Consider the following 21,642-nt stretch of genomic DNA (forward strand, 5'->3'; position numbering starts at 1 on the left):
TGTTCAAAACCCAACAAGACAAGCCAAATCAGATTTGAGTGTTCCAGATTGTCTTCTGGGACTCCTGTCCCGTATCGTGGGCACACTGGGATGGAGGTTGGGCCCTCAAGGCCTCAGACTGCCCTGCCGCTGTAGCTTTCCTAGGCTCAGTCCACTCAGCAGTTGTTGCAAGTCTGAATTATGTGTCTTTACCTTCCCTGGGCTGGTGTGACACGTGGGTAGCTCTACAGTTTCTGGGTTTTAGCGGCGGCTTTGCCTCTGTGAGAAGTCTCTGTCTAGGCCTAGCTGTCCGATACGTCCTTTGAAATATAGATGGTGGAAGCAATGTCCCCATAGTGCTTGCATTCTGTAAACCTGCCAGGGCTTACAGGGTATACCTTTTAGAGTGGTGGCCTGAGCCATACCTGAGCTTGGCTTGAGCCATGGCTGTGGTGTCTGAGGAGCACTGAGCCGAAATGCAGGGAGCAGAGCCTAGAGGCAGGACAGGGCAGTGAGTGCTTACTTGGTCTACCTGGAGACCTTATCCTCCAGTTTCTAGCTTGCCTCCTCAATTTCTGAAATGCCTCAGCAGTCATTCCTCCATTGTCTTAATGACTAGAATTCAGCTTCCTTCTGGCCATGCTAATCCCTTTATCAAAGGTCTATTTGTACATCCTGAACACTTTTTCATTCTTTTTTGTTTGTTTGTTTTTATTAAATCATAGTTGTGTACATTAATGCTATCATAGGGAACAGTGTGCTGTTTCTATATACAGTTTGAAATACTTTCAGCCAACTGGTTAACATAGCCTTCATGGCATTTTCTTAGTTATTGAAGACATTTATATTCTACAATAAGAGAGAGGCACATGTACCCTTATAGGATGAACCATAGGTGTGATCCCACCAAACACCCTCCCTCCATCCATCCTTCTCCCTCCCCTCTCCGCCTTCTCCCCTTTCCCCATATTCTTGGGCTATAATTGGGTTATAGCTTTCCTATGAAAGCTATAAATTAGTTTCATAGTAGGTCTGAGTACATTGGATACTTTTTCTTCCATTCTCGAGATACTTTGCTAAGAAGAATATTTTCCAGCTCCATCTATATAAACATGAAGGAGGTAAAATCTCCATCTTTCTTTATGACTGCATAGTATTCCATGGTGTACATATACCACAATTTATTGATCCATTCATGAGTCAATGGGCACTTGGGCTTCTTCCATGACCTGGCAATTATGAATTGGGCTGCAATGAACGTTCTGATACAGGTGTCTTTATTGTAGTGTGATTTTTGGTCTTCTGGATATATACCTAGTAGAGGAATTATAGGATGAAATGGCAGGTCTAATTTTAGTTCTCTAAGTGTTCTCCAGATGTCTTTCCAAAAGAAACATATTAGTTTGCAATCCCACTAGCAGTATAGAAGTGTTCCCTTTTCTCCACAACCACGCCAGCATCTGTGGTTTGGGGATTTTGTGATATGGGCTGTGTTTTTTCATTCTTTATGTGGCTTGGCTTAGGATTTTCCAATTCTTTTTTTTCAGCTTTGCTTTTTTTCCCTTTTAATTATAAATTCTTTCTTTGAATCATCTTTCTCCTCATTTTATTGTTTGCAGTAAAAAGAAGCCATGCAACTCTTTCAATTTTTTTTAGAAATTTCTTTCGCAAGATACCCTAGCACACCACTCTAAAGTTCTGCCTTCTATAAAGCCCTAGAACATGGACATACATGGCCTTCACTCTGATTTCTAATGCCTTGTTCCTCTTTGCCACCTGATGCCTCATGAGAATGGTCTTCTCTGCCTATATTTCTGATCACACTCTTTGAAGCCATCTTGGATTCTGTAAAGCTCTCTTTTCCTGCACCCCAGGTTGAATCACCTTCAGTGCTACATTCATGGCACCCCAAGCCTTTCCAGCCTTCTGATTCTCTCGGCCTCTGCCTCTCATCCAGATCCAGAGCTGCTTCCTCATTTTCAGGCATTTATTATAACAACAGCTCATTTCTCCTATGTCAGTTTTCTGCCATAGTCCATTTATGCTGCTATAACAAAATACCTAAGATTGGGTAATTTATAAAGAAGAGAAATTTATACTGGCTCATGGTTCTGGAGGCTGGGGTATCCAAGATCAAGGAGTTGGTATTTGGGGAGCACTTTCTTACTCAGTTATCCTGTGGTGGAGGGACAAAGAGTAGGCGAGAAAGACAAAAAGGGCAGAACTCATCTTTCTCTTATGGAAACCACTCCCTGGATAATAAACCTGCACCTGGTCACTCTCATTAAGCCCCGCTTCCCAACACTGTTACACTGAGGATTAAGTTACCAACACATGCTTTTTGGAGGATACCTTTAAACCACGGCAACACTGATATAAGAACTTTGAACAGTCTTGCTGGGGGGTGTTCTTATTTCCACGTGGAGTGATCTTCCTGTTGATTCGGAGCCTCGTAGAATCTATTTCACTTTGCACATCACCACAACAAACAGACTTGGTATTTTTCACTGATCTGTCTTCTTAGAGTTTAAGCCCATTTCAGAGTCATTTAGTAGCTCATCTGGCATATTGTTGCTAAAACTTAGGTAATCGTTAAAGCCTTAGGGCAGCTTCAACAAAAAGAAGAGGTTGGTTCTGAAATATATTCTTTTTGCTTATTTGCCAAGCATAATGAGTTTGAAGGCTGGCTTTGAACTGGACCACTCAGCTCTTTATTAGCACCCGCAAGGGCAAGAGAAACAGTACCTGGGGATGGGTGTAAATGTTGTAAAGTCACCGATGCTGTGTAAGTTCTGGTCCATTTCAGTGTAAGGGTGTTACCTCTTTTCTTCTACCGTCTTTGAGTGTTAGCTCCTTGTTATTCAGAGGCTGTGCTTGGATTTGGTGATTAGTGTTCCTGATGCAGCTTTGTAAGTGGTAAGCTTCCTCTTGTTTTGTTTCCTTCCATTCTAAATACTTGTCTAATGGCCTGAAACTGATTAGGACAAAAGATAGTGTAACTACCCAGCTATGTTATATGACTCTTTCCAGTATTTCAGACGGAAGGGCCTGTCTCTAGAAAAACGATTCCAAACGCATTTTTTTCAGTGCTCACATGCTTCCCATGATTGTACAATACGACTAATACTAGTGAAAGGTTGCAGGTTCTGTGTGCCGGACTTTCTGCTGTCTCTGTACTGTCCACCAGGTGTTTGGGGTGCAGGGGTGATGTTAGAATGCCATGCAACATCTTACTCTCACAAACATTTGCATTTAGATATATAGAGTTATACTAAGAGGGGTTAAATTTATTTTTAAAAGTTGTCATTTTTTGGCATTTCAAAACGATGGAAATCTGACAACGATGCAATAAAATAAATATAAAATGAAGTCCCATCCCATGAACTAAGCACTCATGGTAAGTCAAATTTGGAATTTAATTATTTTTTTCCAGAAAATCCTTTTTCATCATCATTTTTCAGGTGTATCAGTGGAGAGTAGAAGATAAAACCAAAGCCAGACACATTGACAGGTCATGGCAAGAGCGTGTGATCAGGAAGAGTGTTATTGCTCACCTGGGTTCTTTTTGCCCACTGTGCAGAAAAGAGCCAGTGCTCCGAGATAGCACAGGTGCAGCCGAGAAGGAGTTTCATAACTGGCTGCCGAACGAGAAGACAGGAAGATGTTCCCAAATCCACTTCCCGAGCAGTTGTAGGCAGGGAATTTTGAACGGAAGTTGGAGGGCAAGGGGACTAGGGAATTGGCAGTGTTGACTGGTTGGGTCTAGGGTGAAATCTAGGGATGTAGAAACTGCATTCCTGTGTTGAGACAGTTCTATAGCGTGAATCACTGATCCAGTTGGTATCATTGGGCTCATAGGAATTCTAGACCCCTTAAAAGATAGTCTTAGGTTCCACATTAGAGGTGTTAAAACATAGAATCATCGGGGAAGATGTAAATCTTGTGACCAGACTTCTAAGCAGTAAGCACTTACAGGGAAGTAAATTAAAGAGCAAGAGCTGGTTAATTCGCAGTTATGGCTAGACCTTGCAAAACTTAGGCTGCTAGCAAGCAGCCTTCATTTCAGTTGATTTTATAGGGATGATTTCAAGAGTGTAGCATTGGTCTGATCGTGACTAGTGATCTGAGGGTTTTAGATAAAAGCCTAGCTTCTCTGGGTATCAGTCTCTTATCTTAAGCAGAGGGATTTAGAAAATGATGCTGTCAGTTAATTGAAAGCTGTTGAGCACCGAGAGGTTGCCTCTGAGCCACTTCGCTTTAAGCTATTCTGTTTAAGCATATATGACTATCTGCTTGGTGGCAGATGGTGGGTTGTTCTTGGGCCCGAGCTAACGTTATCTTGCCTCCCTGATAGTCTTCACCTAGGTGGCTTTGTTCTCTTTCGCCCTTGGTAAACATTGTGCATGGTGTCTGAGATTTCCTTTGAACAGGAGGTTCATGCAAAATTACATAATTTAAAACCATAGACCTAGGGGTTTCTTTGCTTTTTATTATAGGTAGAAAGAATTGATGTTTTCCTACTATTAACTTTTTAGTTTGAAACAGAAGGTGAAGTGAACAAGAATTTTTGTGAAGAGACAGTGGGGTGGAGAATAGAACAGAGTAGAAAATACAGTCACACATGTGTTTACTGAGCTTATTCCTTCCACTCCCACCTCCTATGGCCTGCCCCAAGATGAAGCACTTTTTTATCGTGCCCTCTCCCATTACACTATTTAATTCCAATAGCATTTTTTTATTCATTTAAAAATTTTGTTCAAACACTGTTGACTTTTTACATCTGTGGTGGTGCAAGTTCTATTATTGCTGAATTCCTGTCGTGATCCCTCATAGCTGCATCCTTTTGCTCTCTGCCTGGGTAGATGACACTGCGTTGTGTTCACATTGACACTCAGAAATTAACCAAATAGTAGAGCCTAATTACTTAGGGCTCTAGTCTGTAAACAGTATCTCTTGCTTATCCATTTGTTCTTATAAACAGTCACACCACTGCCCTATAGCCTGGGAAAAGAACAGGATCCCATCTCTCTAATAAAAGACAGTTTTGAAAAAGATACTAGTTTTCATAAAGTTTTTGAATCCAATTTAAGTATTGCCTTTTTGGGGGGAAGACGTGTCACCCTCAGTAGAATGCCGTGGCATCATAGCTCACAGCAACCTCAAACTCTTGGGCTTAAGAGATCCTCTTGCCTCAGCGCCCCCGAGTAGCTGGGGCTATAGGCATCCACCGCAACACTGGGCTGTTTTTTAGAGATGGGTTCTCGTGCTTTCTCAAGCTGGCCTCGAACTCCTGAGGTAAGGCAACTCGCCTGCCTTGGCCTCCCAGAGTGCTAGGATTACAGGCGTGAGCCACCACTCTGGGCCTGCATTTTTTTAATAATTCACCACATCTGCATTTTGCTAATCACTTTCTCCGTGCAGTAATGATAAAAGTTGGCAGCAGTAGTCTTAGAACCACATAAGTGGTCTGCAGTATCCCACTTTTTGTAAAACAAGAACCTTCCAACGATGTGAAATTCTCTGTCAGGGAAGACATTTTTAAATAAGTATCTATGATTTTTTTTATGTTGTTCACTGGATGATGCTTTGAAATTTTAGGCTTCTGGGAGTTTACAGACTTTGCAGTAAGAGTAAAAGATACTGCTTTAAAACCTTTGCCATTTTCCTTCCCTGCCCTCCTCCCAAATTTTAAGTCAAAAATGTCTCTCCATGGACTTCGTCATCACCATGTCCTCATGTGTGTTTCTGGAATGTTTTGCACACTGTCCTGATGCAGATAACCGGCGGTGCGGGGTTTGTGGGCTCCCATCTCACGGACAAACTGATGATGGATGGCCATGAAGTAACCGTGGTGGACAACTTTTTCACGGGCAGGAAGAGAAACGTGGAGCACTGGATTGGACATGAGAACTTTGAGCTGATTAACCACGACGTGGTGGAGCCCCTCTACATTGAAGGTGGGTGAAAATTATACACTATCACCATTTAGAACTGGGGAGGTGGTGTAGCCAGAGGGACCGGATCCCCAGAGTAAACTGTCTGAGTCAGCCACGTGGAGTGTCATGCTGTGTTCTGTTTTTGAAATGCTCTTACTGGGCAAAAGCCACTGTGCTAGTTTCTGACATATAGAACATTTGTAATAGTGTAGAATATTCTTGGTGCCATCTGTTTTTGAACTTCACGGACCTGTTGAAGTAGCATTTGTGTAGTCCATTTCTGCTGTGGTCTGAGTTCAGCCTGGATTACCAGGGTGGGCCATGACTCCAGATTTTTATATTGAAATCCCTAAGGTGATGGGGATTCTGTGATAAGGAGGTGGGGACTTTGAAAAGTGATCAGTCATGGAGACGGACCCCTCATGGATGAGAGGAGTGTTTTTATAAAAGAGGTCCCAGAGATCTCCCTGGAGCCTTTCACTTGGTAAGGATGCAATGAGAAGGCATCCTCCATGAACCAGGGAGGGGGCCCTCACCAGGCAGTGAGTCTGCCAGAACCTTGATCTTGGACTTCCCAGTCTCCAGAATTGTGAGAAATACATTTCTGTTGTTTATAAACCCCTGGATTATGGTGTTATTGCCTATCAAGTCTGACACCTGCCATTGCTTTTAACTGCCTATGGGATGTTAGCTGATACAGAATTCTAAGTGAATGACATCTTACAGGTGTTTAAAGTCCTCTAGTAATTTCACCACTTGAGAGGAATTTTGGCTTAAGTCTATAGTGGGTTTAGTGGTAGCTTGCAGATGTGTCTTCACCCTAGAACCTGAATGTGACCTCTATGGAAGAAGAGGTCAGACCTCCTTCTTCAGACCTCTTTGCATATGATTAAGGAGCTTCAGAAGAGTTCAGCCTGGATTACCAGGGTGGGCCATGACTCCAGGGATAAGTGTCCTTATAAGAGACAGAACTGGTGTAGACACAGACAGGTGGGGTGAGGAGGAGAAGGCCACATGAGGACTGAGGCAGAGAGAGGAGTTACACAGCCCTGAGCTTAGGAGCACCCGGAGGAAGCAAGGAAGGATTCTTCCCCAGTACCTGGAGGAAGTGTGGCCCTGCTGACACCTTTGGTTTCTAGAACCATGTAAGATAAATTTCTGGTGTTTTAAATCACATAGTTTGTGGTACTTTAGAAACTGCAGTCACCAGAAATAAATACCGGGGCCTTAGGTAGACTATGGGGTGAGTCTACCTTGTTCCCTTTTCTGGGAGAAAGATCTCCTTGCTCCTGGATCCCAGTCCAAGGTGTGCCCGTGAGAGCTGCCAGCAGGTGCTTGTTTTAGGAGCCCCCTAGGATCACACAGACTAGACATACATTCACGTTTCAATCTGACCAAAGCCATGAAAGCCAAGGGATGTTGTCCTTAATGCTGCATATGAATAGGGAAAACTGCAGTCAGGGTGGAAGTTGTTATAAGGCCGTTATCCGCCCTGGGTTGTCCAACTCCAAGGTTTCTACCATCAACTCTGTCCTCCTCTTGCTTGGATAGTGCAAGATACTGCATTTTCCCGTTCTTATCAAATTCTGAACATTTTCTTATAGCAGTAAAAACTGTCTTGAAGAGCCAGTATAGTCACGGAGTACTACTTATTGTTTGAGCATACCATAATTTATTTAAACTTACTTCAAGTTCTCCAGTGTTTTGTTAAAATACCTTTGGGTTTTATTTTCTCAGTAAAAATAGTCTAAAGATGAGTTTTATAATGTATTAATATGTCTTTGTTGTGTGAGGGTATCTATTTCACTTCCTCCTTAGCAGCAATGAGCATTATCTTTAAAAACAGTAATAAAAACATCTTGCCAATTTGCTTGGAAACCAGTGGTTCAATGTACATTTCTTTGGTTCATAAAAAAGGTTAGACTTTCTGACATGTTAATTCACAAAAGAAATTCAAATAGATTTACTTATCCATTTTTTAGATTTGCTTTTGCATGAGCTCCTTATAATAGAGATGTTAACCACTGGGCATGGGTTTACCATTTTTTCCCCAGTCTAGGTTTTGCCAATTCATTTCACTGGAATTTTTTGATTTTAATATAGTCTCATCTATTCACTTCTTTGTTATTTCTTCTGTTTCTCTTATGCTATAACTCTTCCAAGATTAGATAAATACTTAGTCTAATCTAATAGTTTTAAAAAGCCACTGGACACGGTGGCTCACTTCTGTAATCCCAGCACTTGGGAGGCCGAGGTGGGTGGATTGCCTGAGCTCATGGGTTCAAGACCAGCCTGAGCCAGATCAAGACCTCGTCTCTAAAAGTAGCTGAGTGTTGTGGTGGGTGCTGTGGTGGGTGCCTATAGTCCCAGCTACTAAGAAGACTGAGGCAAGAGAATCACTTAAGTCCAAGAGTTTGAGGTTGCTATGTGCTATGACGACATGGCACTCTACCAAGCGTGACAAAGTGATACTCTGTCTCAAAAAATAAATAGCCACAGTGTTTTCTTATTTGGTAGTTGGTTTTTTGTTCTATTTTTTAAACATTTAATGACTTAATCTATTGGGGATTCATTTCAGGCGTAGGCTGTAGTTTTTGTCTAGTGAAACTGGTTTTGGAGATGGTAGATCAGTTGGACTTCCCATTTGGACTTCCTTGGGGTTGTTGTGGGAGTAACTGAAGCAGCCCAAATGGCAAGACTCTGGCAGGCAGGGTTCTGTGGGTGGCCTGCCAAGGGACCCCTCCCAGCATTCAGCCAAAGATGCATCCAGGTACTGCTGTGCAAGGACTTTGCTGATGAAACTGCGGTTATGAACCAGATGGGTTTAAAATGGAGATTATTCTGGATTATCAGGTGGGCCCCACATGATCACCTGAAGCATATAAAAGCAGCAAAAGAAAGTAGAAGCGTCTTCTTTATGAAGAAGACTGCATGGCAGTAGCAACAACAGTGATAATAAACAAATGGGCCTTAATTAAACTGAAAAGCTTCTGTACAGCTAAGAAGACAACAACCAAAGTAAATAGACAACCTACCCAATGGGAAAGGATATTTGCATATTTTGAATCAGACAAAAGCTTAATAACTAGGATCTATACAGAAATTAAATTAATCCACAAGATAAAAACCAATTATCCCATACATCAGTGGGTTAGAGAGATGAACAGAACCTTCTCTAAAGAAGATAGATGAGTGGCTAGAAAACACATGAAAAAATGCTCATCATCCCTAATTATTAGAGAAATGCAAATTAAAACCACCTTGAGATATCATCTAACCTCAGCAAGAATGGCCCACATCACAAAATCTCAAAACTGCAGATGCTGGCGCGGATGTGGAAAGAAAGGAACACTGTTACACTGCTGGTGGGACTGCAAACTAATGCAACCTTTTTGGAAGGAAGTATGGAGAAACCTCAGAGAACAAAACCTAGACCTCCCGTTTGATCCCTGAATCCCATTACTGGGCATCTATCCAGAAGGAGAAAAAAACCTTTTGTTATAAAGACACTTGTACTAGACTGTTTATCACAGCTCAATTTTAAAATGTGGAAACAGCCTAAATGCCCCTCAACCCAGGGATGGATTGGCAAGCTGTGGTATATGTATACCATGGAATACTATTCAGCCGTTAAAAGAAATGGAGATTTTGCAGCATTTGTATTAACCTGGGTGGAGGTGGAAAACATTATTCTTAGTGAAGTGTCACAGGGATAGAGAAGCATGAATCCTATGTATTCAACTCTAATATGAGGACAATTAATGACACGGTGGGGCATGGGGGAAGGGGAGAGCAGACAGAGAAGGAAGGAGAGGGTGAGGGAAAGGAAAAGAAAAAAAAAATAGTGCCTAATTCTCACATAAATTGAATTTAATTTTGACCAAAGTACATTACTTGAACATTAATTTTTAATTCAACTTGTTAATATGTTGTTTAGAATATTACATCCTCATTTATAAGTGAAATACGTTTGTAATTTCCCTTTATAATAATATTTTTTTTCCAATTTTAATATCAGGTGTATACAGATGAAGTAGAATGATTTTGAAGTATTTCTTCTTTTTCTATTATCTATCAGATTTGGCATGATTTGGTTTTTGAAATTATCTTATTTTTATTTATAAATATTAGTTGTCTATTTTTTGAGACTTTGGAAAAAAAAGAAGTTGTTAACTGATGACTCCATACTAAACCTCAGAATCAAAGCATTCTATGATAGACATACTTTTATCTGACAATGTAAATGTTACTTTTTTTGCATTATTGTTGTTATTGCTCAATATTTCATTGCAGCAATCATCTGATTTCTGAATGTATTTTCGTTCATCATTTGCAAGGTTTTTGTTTCTAGTCCTTATTTTAAACATTGTTATTGTTATTGAATTTTAAGCCATTTTAATTTTGTAAAGGCAAAAAGTAGAAACGAAATAAACACATGTATATGTATAGAGAAAATAAAAAAATAAAAAAGAAAGTGGAAGGGTCACATAGAGAGAGCCAGTAGAAGAAATTCCCAGGGACTACCGGGCAGAAGGGAAGGTAGAGAGGCTCACAGCCGACAAGGGCCCCGACGCACCATGGCTGGCTCTGTAGGGGCCGCGAGCCAGAGGATGCAGGAGCCTCTACAATTGAGAACGACTCTCCTGAGAGCTAGCAAGGAGGTGAGACTTCAGTCCTGCATCCTTACAGAAGGGAATTCTGCCAGTATCCTCAACCATCCTCTCAAGATAGTAACACAGCCCCATTGGCATCCTTGATTTCCTCCTGGGAGCAGCAGAGCTCAGAACCAGCTGAGCCACATCATGCCAGAGCCTGCAGACCTGTCAGATTTCAAATGGATTTGTTTAAGCTTCTACATGTGTTAGGGGAGCAACAGAAAACTACCTTGAGAGAGGGCTTGGCACATTACCTGCCCACACTAAGAGCTCCCCAGTGATGGCCACTATTATTGTCATTGTTACTCTTATTTTTTTGCACATAGCAATAAACATTTATTGTATGAAACTATTGCTTATATAACTTTAGCACTACAGAGAAACCATAACTTAGTAAGAATGGTATTTTCATTGGTAAACTGTCTTCTTTAACTGTGAGCTTTGATACCAGAGCTGCTGGTATACCACTTCTGTCTGTAGACCACATGTAGGACACACACACACATGCCCATGCATTGAATGGAGACATACAATTAATGATTACTGCCTTTTGACTTTTGCTCAGAGGATTAAATTCCCTCAGTTGGCATTTATATTGAGCAAGCATAAGACATTTTCCTACCTCCATAGTTCAAAACTTTCTCTTTCCCTGGTGGTGAGCTCTTCCATGCATCTGATGACTCCCCTCCTTCTCACCCCACATCTTTCCTCTTTCTACCCCCACAATGCCCACTTCATTCAACAGCAGCATAATACACATTCTTCTCAAGCTCACCCGGAACATTCTCCATAGTTGATCCCATTCTGGGCCTTAAAACACACCTTAATGGACTTGAACGACTAAAAATCTACACAGTGTACTTTCAGCCATAGTGGAATTAAACTAGAAATTATTAACAGAAAGAACCCAAAACACTTAAGGATTAAGCAGCAGACTTCTACATAACATTTGCATCAAAGAAGTAGGCTTGAGAGAAATTAACAATACTTTGAACTAAATGAAAGGATTAGATTTCTTGAGTACATTACTTATTTGACGGAGAATAAGAAGGAAGAGAATCTTAAATTTTTTCTCTTTTCAAAAGAATATCCTTTCCTGATGATGAAAAGAATACATGTTAAAGAAAATTTGGAAACGTATAAAAAGCAAGTAGAAAGTCATCTTTAATCCACCTATAAAAAATGTATTCTGTTGATGTTAACATCCAATCCTTTTTCTAAATGTAATTTTTAAAATTAAAAACATGCTTAATTGGCTGTATGGTTCATACGGTTTAATTTAAAGCCAACCAGAAAAGATAATTCTATAAAAAGTCTCCATCTTTGACATTTCCAGTTCCCAGCTCTCCTCAGGAAACTGTTATTAATAATTTCTTTGTATTCATCTGTAGTCTGTGTGTGTGCTGCCCAGCTGATACAAATAGGTATGGTAATTCTGCCTGTGTATAGTGAAAGTAGGCTGTGTGGATTGCTCTGCACCTAATTTTCTTCTACTTACTATATCCTGGTGCTATTTTGTGGTTTTTTTGGCAGCTCCTTAGTATTGTGTTGTGTGGCTATATCAGCTACATTTGCAAAGATACAATTTCTTCCCTCTGAAGTGCTTACTAGCAAGTCTGCCTGGTATGTCCTGAGGTAGTTGTATTATTCTTGTGTTATTGGATGTTTGCAATTTGGGGCCATCATAAACCTTGCTTTTAAGTCTCTGTCACAGTTATCATAAAATGCTTGTTTTTCCAGAGTCCTGACATACAGATCCTATGCGTCCATAAAAAGCTGCCCCAGTTTCCTTTTTCACCATATGCACGTGCAGAAATCTTGAGACTGGCATTTCTGTAGGGAACAGGAAAGGCAGAAATGCCCATTGTGTCATGGGGAGACCAGTAGTGGAACTCGGAGTACCTGTGTAGAACTCCGGGAACACCCAAGAAGACTATGAGCACAGCTAACTGCTCCAGGGCACTTGCTGTGCTCCAGGCACTGTTCTCGGTGTTCAGATAAGCTCATTTAATTCCTTCAGTGCTGTAAGAAGAAGGCAGTTATGCTCCTCATGTTGCAGGTACAGGCACCGAGCTGTGGAGCCCTTCCTGTTACTCACATCTTAGCTGAATGTGCCAGTCTAGTAGGAGGCTGTGAGGGAGGGAATGTGCCAGAGACCAGGTTACCAACTGGACACCCACTGGAAAGAGCTGGGGCGGAAACCGTGTTTGCCAAGGATAGTGGGGTCATATTCATGTAGACATTTGAGGCATGCGGTTCAGATTAGAATATTTTTGTTGAAGCATAATTTAGAAATTTCTTTTCACAACTTGTAGTTGATACTGCAAAAATAGATGTAAACTGCAGAGGCAGCAGCTCTCAGAGATCTTCCTGTTTACTCTGGAGCTGTGGGCCTTCTGCAGAACAGCCAACAGCGCCATCACAAGGAAGGGAACCCCAGGTCCTGGAGCTGAGCCAGACCTCTGTCTGGCATCTGCCGCCTTTGCCTTAAGTGAGTGCGATTTGGTATGAAATCAAGGCAAAACTCTCTTGCTTCCTGTGCAGGCAGAAATTTGATTTCTTCTTTTTGAGAAGTTCTGTCTATTCTTGAATCCTGCTTCCAATCATAAACAGCGTTGCTAGGGACAAGGATTGGGGCCGTGCTGTGGCACTGCAGAGAGTGACATCTCCAGTGACATCTCTTTGGGTGATATTTCTTCTAGGCCTCTGACTTGGGGTGTAGAAAAGGAGAATTCCGTAGCAAGTATGAGTACGATGAGGTTTATTCTATGCTAAATAGTCATGTGTTCACAGAAAGATGAGCCCGTGGTTTTGCTTTTTTGTGTGTCCATCGTCTTCAGCGTCTTGGTGCAAATCCTTAAATGGCACTTAACAGTTCCCTGGGGCCTGGGCATGGCACAGGAGGATCTTGATGGAGCTCTATCAGGAAACTAAGCTCAAAACAAAATCAGCAGTGACCTGGAAACATGCAGTTGGCTTTTATTTGGATATTCCCTTTGGTAGAAGATAACACTTGATTTCTCTGATGGCTTCTGAACAACACTTCGGGGTTGCCCTGAGTTCTTACATGGTCTTTTTTCTTTCCTATTAATGTATTACGTACATGGATTTCAGGCACAGTGAAATTCATCCTGAGAACCCGGAGGGACCTCATTTGTGGTTAGTTGGGCTAGTTGGGTTTTCCCTTGTCAGAATCCATAGTAGGCCCCAGCAAGCCTCAGCTGTTCTCTTGCCCGGCCTCTTCCCAGCTGCCCTGCCAGCTTTCTGGTAGGAATGCTGTTGATCACTAATTGGAGCTTCTAGGCTCACTTCTTGAGGCCTCTGTTTTTCTAGCTGAGCTCATAGCACGTGGCCTTGTAAATGTGAAAGGGTCATGGCAGGGTCACTTGGTGGTCAGCATCTCGAGGGCCACGTGTCCAGCGAATGAACGGACATGCTTTTCCTTCCCCCTTTGTATTCCCCTCTCCGCCCCCAACTTGGATTTTTGAGTGTTATACTCATTTTCCATGCACTTTGAACTATGCAGTTGACATGTTCTAAGGGCTTTTTTCCTAAGCAGCGAGGGTTCACTTCGCTGCCTTATTTACATCGCAGAACTGCTGGTCGTCACTAATACTGTTTCGTATCTCTGTGGCCCTTCTTGCTGGCTGTCTCTGCTCTAGAGTTTCCCTTCTTCTCCCCGCTCCACAGTTGCTCACCAGGTTAATGGACAGATTCTGCCACAGGAAAGGAATGGGAGTTCATGTTTTGAGCACTATTATAGGAAGAGGGGCTGTGGCGAATTTTGGTTTTTGTAGGGTTTTCAGGTTCCCCTTACATGAGGCGATGCGTCAGTGTTGCCACCTGAAGACATGTCATGTCACGGTTATGGTTATCCTGAGTTGCTTCCCAGGACCAGTAGTAGGGTGACCTGTGAAATGGTAAAAAAACAACACACTAGGTGGAATGATAGCCTTTTTGGTTGGAAAAGCCCTCAATGAATGGCTCTCATCTCTTCACTTGGCTTTTATTGAGCACTGCTCCCAAACTGGCCAGACCACTGCATTGAGGGGATGGGGAAGTGTTTGTTTTAAGTGGAAGGAAGGTTTCTAGGCCCACTTGGACATCCTGATGGCTCAGACCTGCTGCCCCCGGCCCAGGGATCTGCATTTGTATGTGCTCCACAGTGATGGAGGGGCCTGCTGTTCTTGCAGAGGTAGAGCTATGTGGAGAGTAGAGAGAAGAGCTGGAGTTCTGTGCTTAGAGCTTATGCTAGTGAAGGTGTGTGTAGAACCACTGGCAGGCCAGCAGGACTGGGCCCATTAGGAACCAGCAGAAAGGGCATTGTCTCTGGCCAGGGGCTATGGGGAGGTTTTCCACATGCCGACCTCTGGATTGAGTCTTGAAGAAGAAAGCCTGGGCTGGATGGAACAGGGGAGGTAGGGAGGGTGTGGGCTGGAGGTAGTGGCTCTCTATTAGACACACGTATCAGGGAGATGTCCTGCACTCCCAGGGTATATGCATGTTTCCTCTTGGTTTTTTATGTGGTTTCCTATCTTTCCTTACATATGTTGTCACCTTGAGTAAAAATAGTGCTGAGTCCTTTGTTCTGTGGGATTATGACCCATGCTCCATGGCATCGAGCCCGAGCTGGACCAACAGACATGCCAGTGAAGCAGGTGCCAGCCCTGTCAGCCGAGTGGGCTCAGCTTCCAGAGACCGTCAGTCTCATTCAGATTTGAATCTAGCACCAGGTACAAGGAGGTGTATTCAAAAGAGACGGCGACATGCCTGTCACATGTCCTACCACTTATACCTGCCGGCCTGAGCTTGTTGGTAAGGCGTGCCAGTGCTGACCCACATCCACGCTGCTCCTACCAGAAGCTGAGAAAGAGCACACAGCCCCAGAGTGAGGGGATTTTGTGAGAATTAATTTTAGAAAGTTGTTTTGTTAACTCATATAGTAGAATTTTGTTTGCTTTTTTTTTTCCTCACTCCCATCACCTTGGGTCCATGGCATCATCATAGTTCACAGCAACCTCAAACTCTTGGGCTCAAGCAGTCCTCTTCCTCAGACTCCCAAGTATCTCTTAACTACAAGTGTGCACCACCATGCCTGGCTAAGTTTTTTCTTTTTAGTAGAGGTGAGGCTGGTCTTGAACTCCTCAGCTCAAGGGATCCTCCTACCTCAGCCTCCTAGAGTGCTAGGATTACAGACATAAGCCACCGTAGCAACCAGTTTGTTTTTTATTTTTAGCTGTTTATCAACTCAGAATAACTTGTGGGAGTGGAGGCAGTGGTCACAAGATTTTCCTGTTCTTAGCAAAGATCCCGTTAGTGAGTTTGCATATTGACAGATTATCAGCAATTTTTGAAGGGTTTGTGTTTTCTTAGTTCTCTTGAGAAAAGATTCTTTTTTAAGGAAACATTGGTTCCATATTTAAATTAACTCAGTGGTTTTCAAACTTGGCTTTTAAAAATAAATATATAAAGGTCCAGAGTCTCCCAGCCTAGAACGCCTGTGTCGGGGTATTGGGAGCCATGTACCACCTCACTGGGTGACTGCTGCAGAGCAAGGGCTGACTGAGAATCTCCAGACTGATCCCTTGCGGAGCCTACTGAGAGCAGCCAGCCCCTGGGTGGGAAGAGAGTGGGAGCCTAGGGAGGAGCTGGAAGGCCCAGGCAGAGGCCTCTTAGAGGCTCTTGCACACCTGCCCACAAGGGAAGATGGTTACTTTGGCAATAAGGCTCCCAAAGGTCTGTTCCTCGGCTGTCCCTGTGGATGGCAGGTGTGTTCTTAACAATGGTAGCTGAAGTGGAGTGGCATGGCACCAACTTTGGAAGGATGCTTTCCTCATACACATTTATCCATCACTGCCATTTCACAGGGAGAGAGATTGGTTTCCAAGGGGCTGTGCTGTGAGCAGGTGTTACCTGGCAGAGGGCTGTGGATGGTGATGTTAAAGTGAATGTCTGTGCACTGTCAGGCCTGGTTGTTTGTGTGGCTTTATAAACCACCTTCCCCAGCTGTCATCTGAGGGTCTGGTTTTATACATACAGGCTGCATAAAAGCAAAAGGAAAGGATATTTTTACCCCCTAGTTTGGTGTTTTTCTTTTATATCAGATTCGTTTCACAAACTAAAAACATTTACTTTAGATACTTGTGCTTAATTCTGTGTCTGAAAAATGTCTTCCTTTAGATTTGAATGCTTTATCTGGAACAAATGTTATAGAAAACAATCAGCTTGGTAATCAGATTAACTCTAGTTACAGAAGAACAGACCAAATAACTGGCTAAGCACATGTTTTTGTTTCCAGATAATTAGACTTTCTATTTTTGTTAAAAGCTCTTCTAATTAGAAATGTAAATTAGTTACTATAAAGAACAATATGATAACAACTAGAATTTCAGTAAAAGGCACACTAACACTTTTACTGTACAGTATAATCCTCAGAGTTCAGGACTTCTTTAGTGTTTTTTCTTGGCAATAATGGACTTCTGTTTTGGCTCCTTTAGTTGACCAGATATACCATCTGGCCTCTCCAGCCTCCCCTCCAAACTACATGTATAATCCTATCAAGACGTTGAAGACCAATACAATTGGGACGCTAAACATGTTGGGTAAGTAGTTGTTTTCTGGGTTTTTTGGCTCTTGCTGGGAATATTTTAGACAATTTTTAGCATAGAGTATTCTGCAGGCGTCCTCAAACTACGGCCCGCCAGGTGTTTTTGCCGCCACTGCCTGTCCTGCTTAGCAGCCGACTTGTCCCAGGGCCCGCAGTCTGGCCCTCCAACGGTCCAGGGGACAGTGAACTGGCCCCCTGTTTAAAAGGTTTGAGGACCCCTACTTTAGAGTCTTGTTCTAAAGACTTTCTTTTAGGGTTTAATCAGGGTGTTTACTCCTCTCCATCACCACCCTGCTGTGGTATTTGGCAGCTTCTGCAGTGTTATTTCAGTGAAACTCTGTTTGCCATTGGAATCTGTCTTGGGGAAGACAGCCGAACTTTCATGCATTGTAGTGCCTCGTCTGCAGCGGTCCTGTGAAAATCCCCTGAGAGTGACCATGGCTGCTTCATGTGACCACGCGGCTTTCCTCCTCTTTCTCCTCTGAAACCACTTGACCAACACCCAGGAAAGATGAGTGCCTCTGGCTAGAAAGAGGCTCTGGTGGCTCTGGTCCCGAGATTGGTTAGGATGGCCTTGCACGCAGGGGAGACATAGTACTGCTCTGCCCTGAAGGACTGGGCAGAGAAGCTGTGTCCACATGTGGGCTTGTCAAAACTGAACGCTTGCTCCAGGCTCAACTCCAGGGTTCCCGTCCGTGAAAGATGAAAGAGTGAATGACGTTAAGTGTGGCCATATGTATGTACTGTCAAACCACATGCCTTAGATTTCTAGCTCTGGGTAATATGCGCATAGTAATGTTTAAAATTAGAGGCAGCATGCGGGCCCCCTGCCCTGTGTGCAAGGTCAGATGCTGAGAAGTGTCTGGCTCAGCCCCCTCTAGTGTGGTGGCACCTGGGGATGGAAATATCCCTTATTTAAGCACAGGGCTCATTGAAGGTCACTGGGCTTCTTGGAGCTGCTTATGAACCACTGTGTTTGGACTTCAAAAGAATTACATTTGAAAGTCACATTGACACTAAAAGAGTAGGGAAGACTTTATGACTTCCTTGACCTCCATAGATGATGATGGTCTAGTCCAGGCGTCCTCAAACTACGGCCTGCCGGCCACATACAGCTCTCCTAGGACATTTATCCAGCCCGCCAGGTGTTGTTGCCACCGCTGCCTGTCCTATTTAGCAGCCAACTCATCCCGGGGCCCACAGTCTGGCCCTCCAGTGGTCTGAGGGACAGTGAACTGGTCCCCTGTTTAAAAAGTTTGAGGACCCCTGTGTCAGTTCTCCATTCAAGTGGTAAACCCAAGAAAGGGTCAGAACAGGACAGGAATAGGGTGACTTGCTTTGGAGAAGGTGCTGTAGAAACTGAACTTTAAAGGCAGCAGGAAGATGGGTGGGGAGTCATCCAGGCAGGGGAGGCACAGTTGGAAGAGTCCAGGGCATGCTCAGGGAGCAGCAGGTGGACCATTCTGGAATTAAGCAGTGAAGAGCCTTGTATTCTGCCAACCAAGGTAAAGAAAGTTGTAAGATACAGAGTGATGTTTGGGGCAGAGAGGTCTTTAAGACGTTCTTTAAGTCACGTTTTATCAAACCAACAGATTCTGCGTTTGGCCCTGCAAGTATCCTACTAATGTTATGACATTACATTGCTTATGTTTTTCTTATGGCTTTTGTTTCTATTTTGGTGCCTGAGCAGATACATAAGAGCAGATGATTGGACGGATGATTAGATTCCTTTAATACCAGAGCATTGTCTGTGTTGGCCACAAAAACCATGCTTCTACAGTTTCTCCTTTCTTTCTTTGCTTTCTGTAGGGCTGGCAAAACGAGTTGGCGCCCGTCTGCTGCTGGCCTCCACGTCTGAGGTTTATGGAGGTGAGTGCGGTGCCCAGTGGACTGTTTGTGTCCTGTCTTAGATGAGTCCAGGGCTTGTTTCTGAGAAGGCCCTGCCCACTCATGCCCTTCCTGTGCTAGACAATCAACAGGCTTCACATCTCAGCCATTGAGGTCGCCACTGTCCTCCATACGGGACAACCTCTGTTGTTTAACCTGCATCCTTGGAGGACTGTACCCTGTCACCTGGCCAATAGAGACCCCACCAAGTGTATGATTCCACAGAACTGTTTCTGCCACTCTGCTCTGAGAGCCCCCCTGGAATTCACACTCCGAGGGGTCTTTCTGCCAGCCTCCTGTGCATGTCCTTATTTCATGTGAGTGATGAATGCTACATGCGTGACCCACTGAGAACTCACTAGTTGGCCCTTAAAGCTTAGATACTGATTGCCTCATCAGGTGTATAACAGTTTCTGGACGGACCGTTAGTAGGTAGTGCCAGAAAGCTCATCAGCCTGTTTTACCAACCTGTAGTCTTCCTCCTCTTCTTCCTCCCTCCCAGGCCCCCCACCACCTGGGCGTAAATGTGAGGAATGGGGGCGAGGGCTATGTTTCAGTTTGTGTTGATTTCAGCCAAAAGCCAATGGGTGTGCAGGGTTCAGGAGAACTGCTTAGTCAAGGCAGTAGAAAATAGCCCCTGGCATGATGTCATGTTTTTATTTAAATTGTTGTGGACAAGAGAAATGAGGAAATAAAAGAGTAAAATTGGAAAAGATGTTTTAAAAAGCTTCAGTTAAAGGAATCAAATAGAAAAAATAATTTGTAACTTAGAAATGCTGTTAAACTGTAGGGACACTCTTTGTAATCACTGTGAAAAGGTAGCACATTGTCCCCTTCTAGACGCCCTGGACAGCTGAACGAGCAGAGTGCACATCTCCACCCATGGAACTGTCCAGAAGCGCATAGGACATCTTCACGGCCACACTTCTTCCCCACCCACTGCATGCATCATCTGCATATTTGAGAAGAGCTTTGCTCTTTAGGCATCTTAAACAATTTTAGGGTGCGGTTGGTGGAATTCACCAGTTGCTCTACTCATGTTTAGTAACTGAAGTAAACTTAAATTCTGTGGAGTGTCTACTTAATCTCTTAGCCACACAAAATGCTGAAGAGATGATAGGAAATCATTTTGACTCCAGACCTTTACCTGTGTTATAAAAAAGTGATTTTTCCCCAAATTTTTTCTTGCAAAGTGATTTTGACAAAAGAGATCTCTTTAAAGGTCTGGCGTCCTGGACATTTCAGTGCAGATGCTGCCAGCCTGGCGGCAGATGGCACGCCAAGCCTTCTTCTCTTTATTCATTACCAAATTTATGAGCAGCTCTTTCCAGGTCTAGTTTGCCCAGCTCTTGTCAAAAATTCACAGTAAAGCTCTGAAGTTAATCAGGTGGTGCCTCTCTGAATCGAAGTCATTGGTTTTCTTTTCTCACAGAGGATTTTCCTTAGACTTTTTCTCTCATTGGACAGTGAAAACTCTGCCCTCCTTAAGGGGATTTTAAGCCCCAGTGGCAGATGCAGAGACCTTGCTAAGTGCACCGTGACCCCACAGTGCTGCAGAAGCTGTGCTGCTCTCCTGGGGGCGCCAGTGAGCAGGCACACAGATCAGGGGTGCGTGCGTTCCTGCCCCTGTGCTGCGCAGGCCCAACTCAGACTTCAGGTGTGAGATTAGCAGGTTGCAAGTTCATATAGCATGGAGCCCCTGTAACTTTTGTTAAGATTTCTTGGCAAAGATGTATACATTTTATATCATGATTGTAATCAGAGGATGTATAAAAATCCTTGGCATACTAGATAAATTAGATGTTAATTCACATTCCAGAAATATACTTCTGTTAAAAAAAGAATTTGCTACTTGATTTCTTTAGTCTGTTCCCCTGCTGTGTCTAAAAGGTTGATTGATTCATACATGAGGGAAACGAGAAGTGGGAGGGATAAGTGGGAGGTATGTGTGCTGGAGGGACAGGCAGCCATTTGCCAAGGGACATGTGTCTCCCTCCCTGCTGGGAGCCTCCAGGTTGTCTCATCTTGGGTGTCCAGTTTGTTCTGGTTGATGGCACCTGTGCAAGTCGTCGTGTTCTACAGAGATGTTGTGTTTATAAATTTTTTTGGTAAATACATATTTTACATTGATTATAGATTTTGATAATAAACCAAGTCATATAGCTCACTAGAACTTAGAGAATGGACTAAGAGCCTGCAGTTAGCCTCTTTCATGTGTTTCCATCTGTACGCGTTACCTGGTCTTCACCGGGGTCCCTTTTGCATCATCATAACTATACATTATTCAGAATGCATATAAGCTGGAAAAAAAGAAAAAGATGAAAACAGTCTCATTTCCCCCCCATCCTTAGATCCTGAAGTCCACCCTCAAAGTGAAGATTACTGGGGCCACGTGAATCCCATAGGGCCCCGGGCCTGCTACGATGAAGGCAAACGCGTTGCAGAGACCATGTGCTATTCCTACATGAAGCAGGTATTTCGCCAGGTTCTGGGGCCTGTGGTTTGGACAGGCAGAGCGCCCTCACATCAGATATAAAGTGCTGTGAAGGAATTAATGCCATGGTTAATTTTTCCTGGG

General features: G+C 43.3%; 1 protein-coding gene across 1 annotated transcript in view; it reads left to right on the plus strand.

Moving 5' to 3' along the window:
- The window catches only part of UXS1 (UDP-glucuronate decarboxylase 1), a 105,379-nt gene that overhangs the window by 54,822 nt on the left and 28,915 nt on the right, over window positions 1-21,642 (plus strand). Inside the window, exons 6-9 of the mRNA XM_012807944.2 lie at window positions 5,756-5,936; window positions 17,068-17,172; window positions 18,987-19,046; window positions 21,416-21,537. Coding sequence (XP_012663398.1) covers window positions 5,756-5,936; window positions 17,068-17,172; window positions 18,987-19,046; window positions 21,416-21,537 — 468 coding nt within the window. The remainder of the gene's footprint in view (window positions 1-5,755; window positions 5,937-17,067; window positions 17,173-18,986; window positions 19,047-21,415; window positions 21,538-21,642) is intronic.

Source organism: Otolemur garnettii, unplaced genomic scaffold (genome assembly GCF_000181295.1).
Source record: "Otolemur garnettii isolate 467f Iridium unplaced genomic scaffold, OtoGar3 scaffold00079, whole genome shotgun sequence".
Taxonomy (NCBI): domain Eukaryota; kingdom Metazoa; phylum Chordata; class Mammalia; order Primates; family Galagidae; genus Otolemur; species Otolemur garnettii.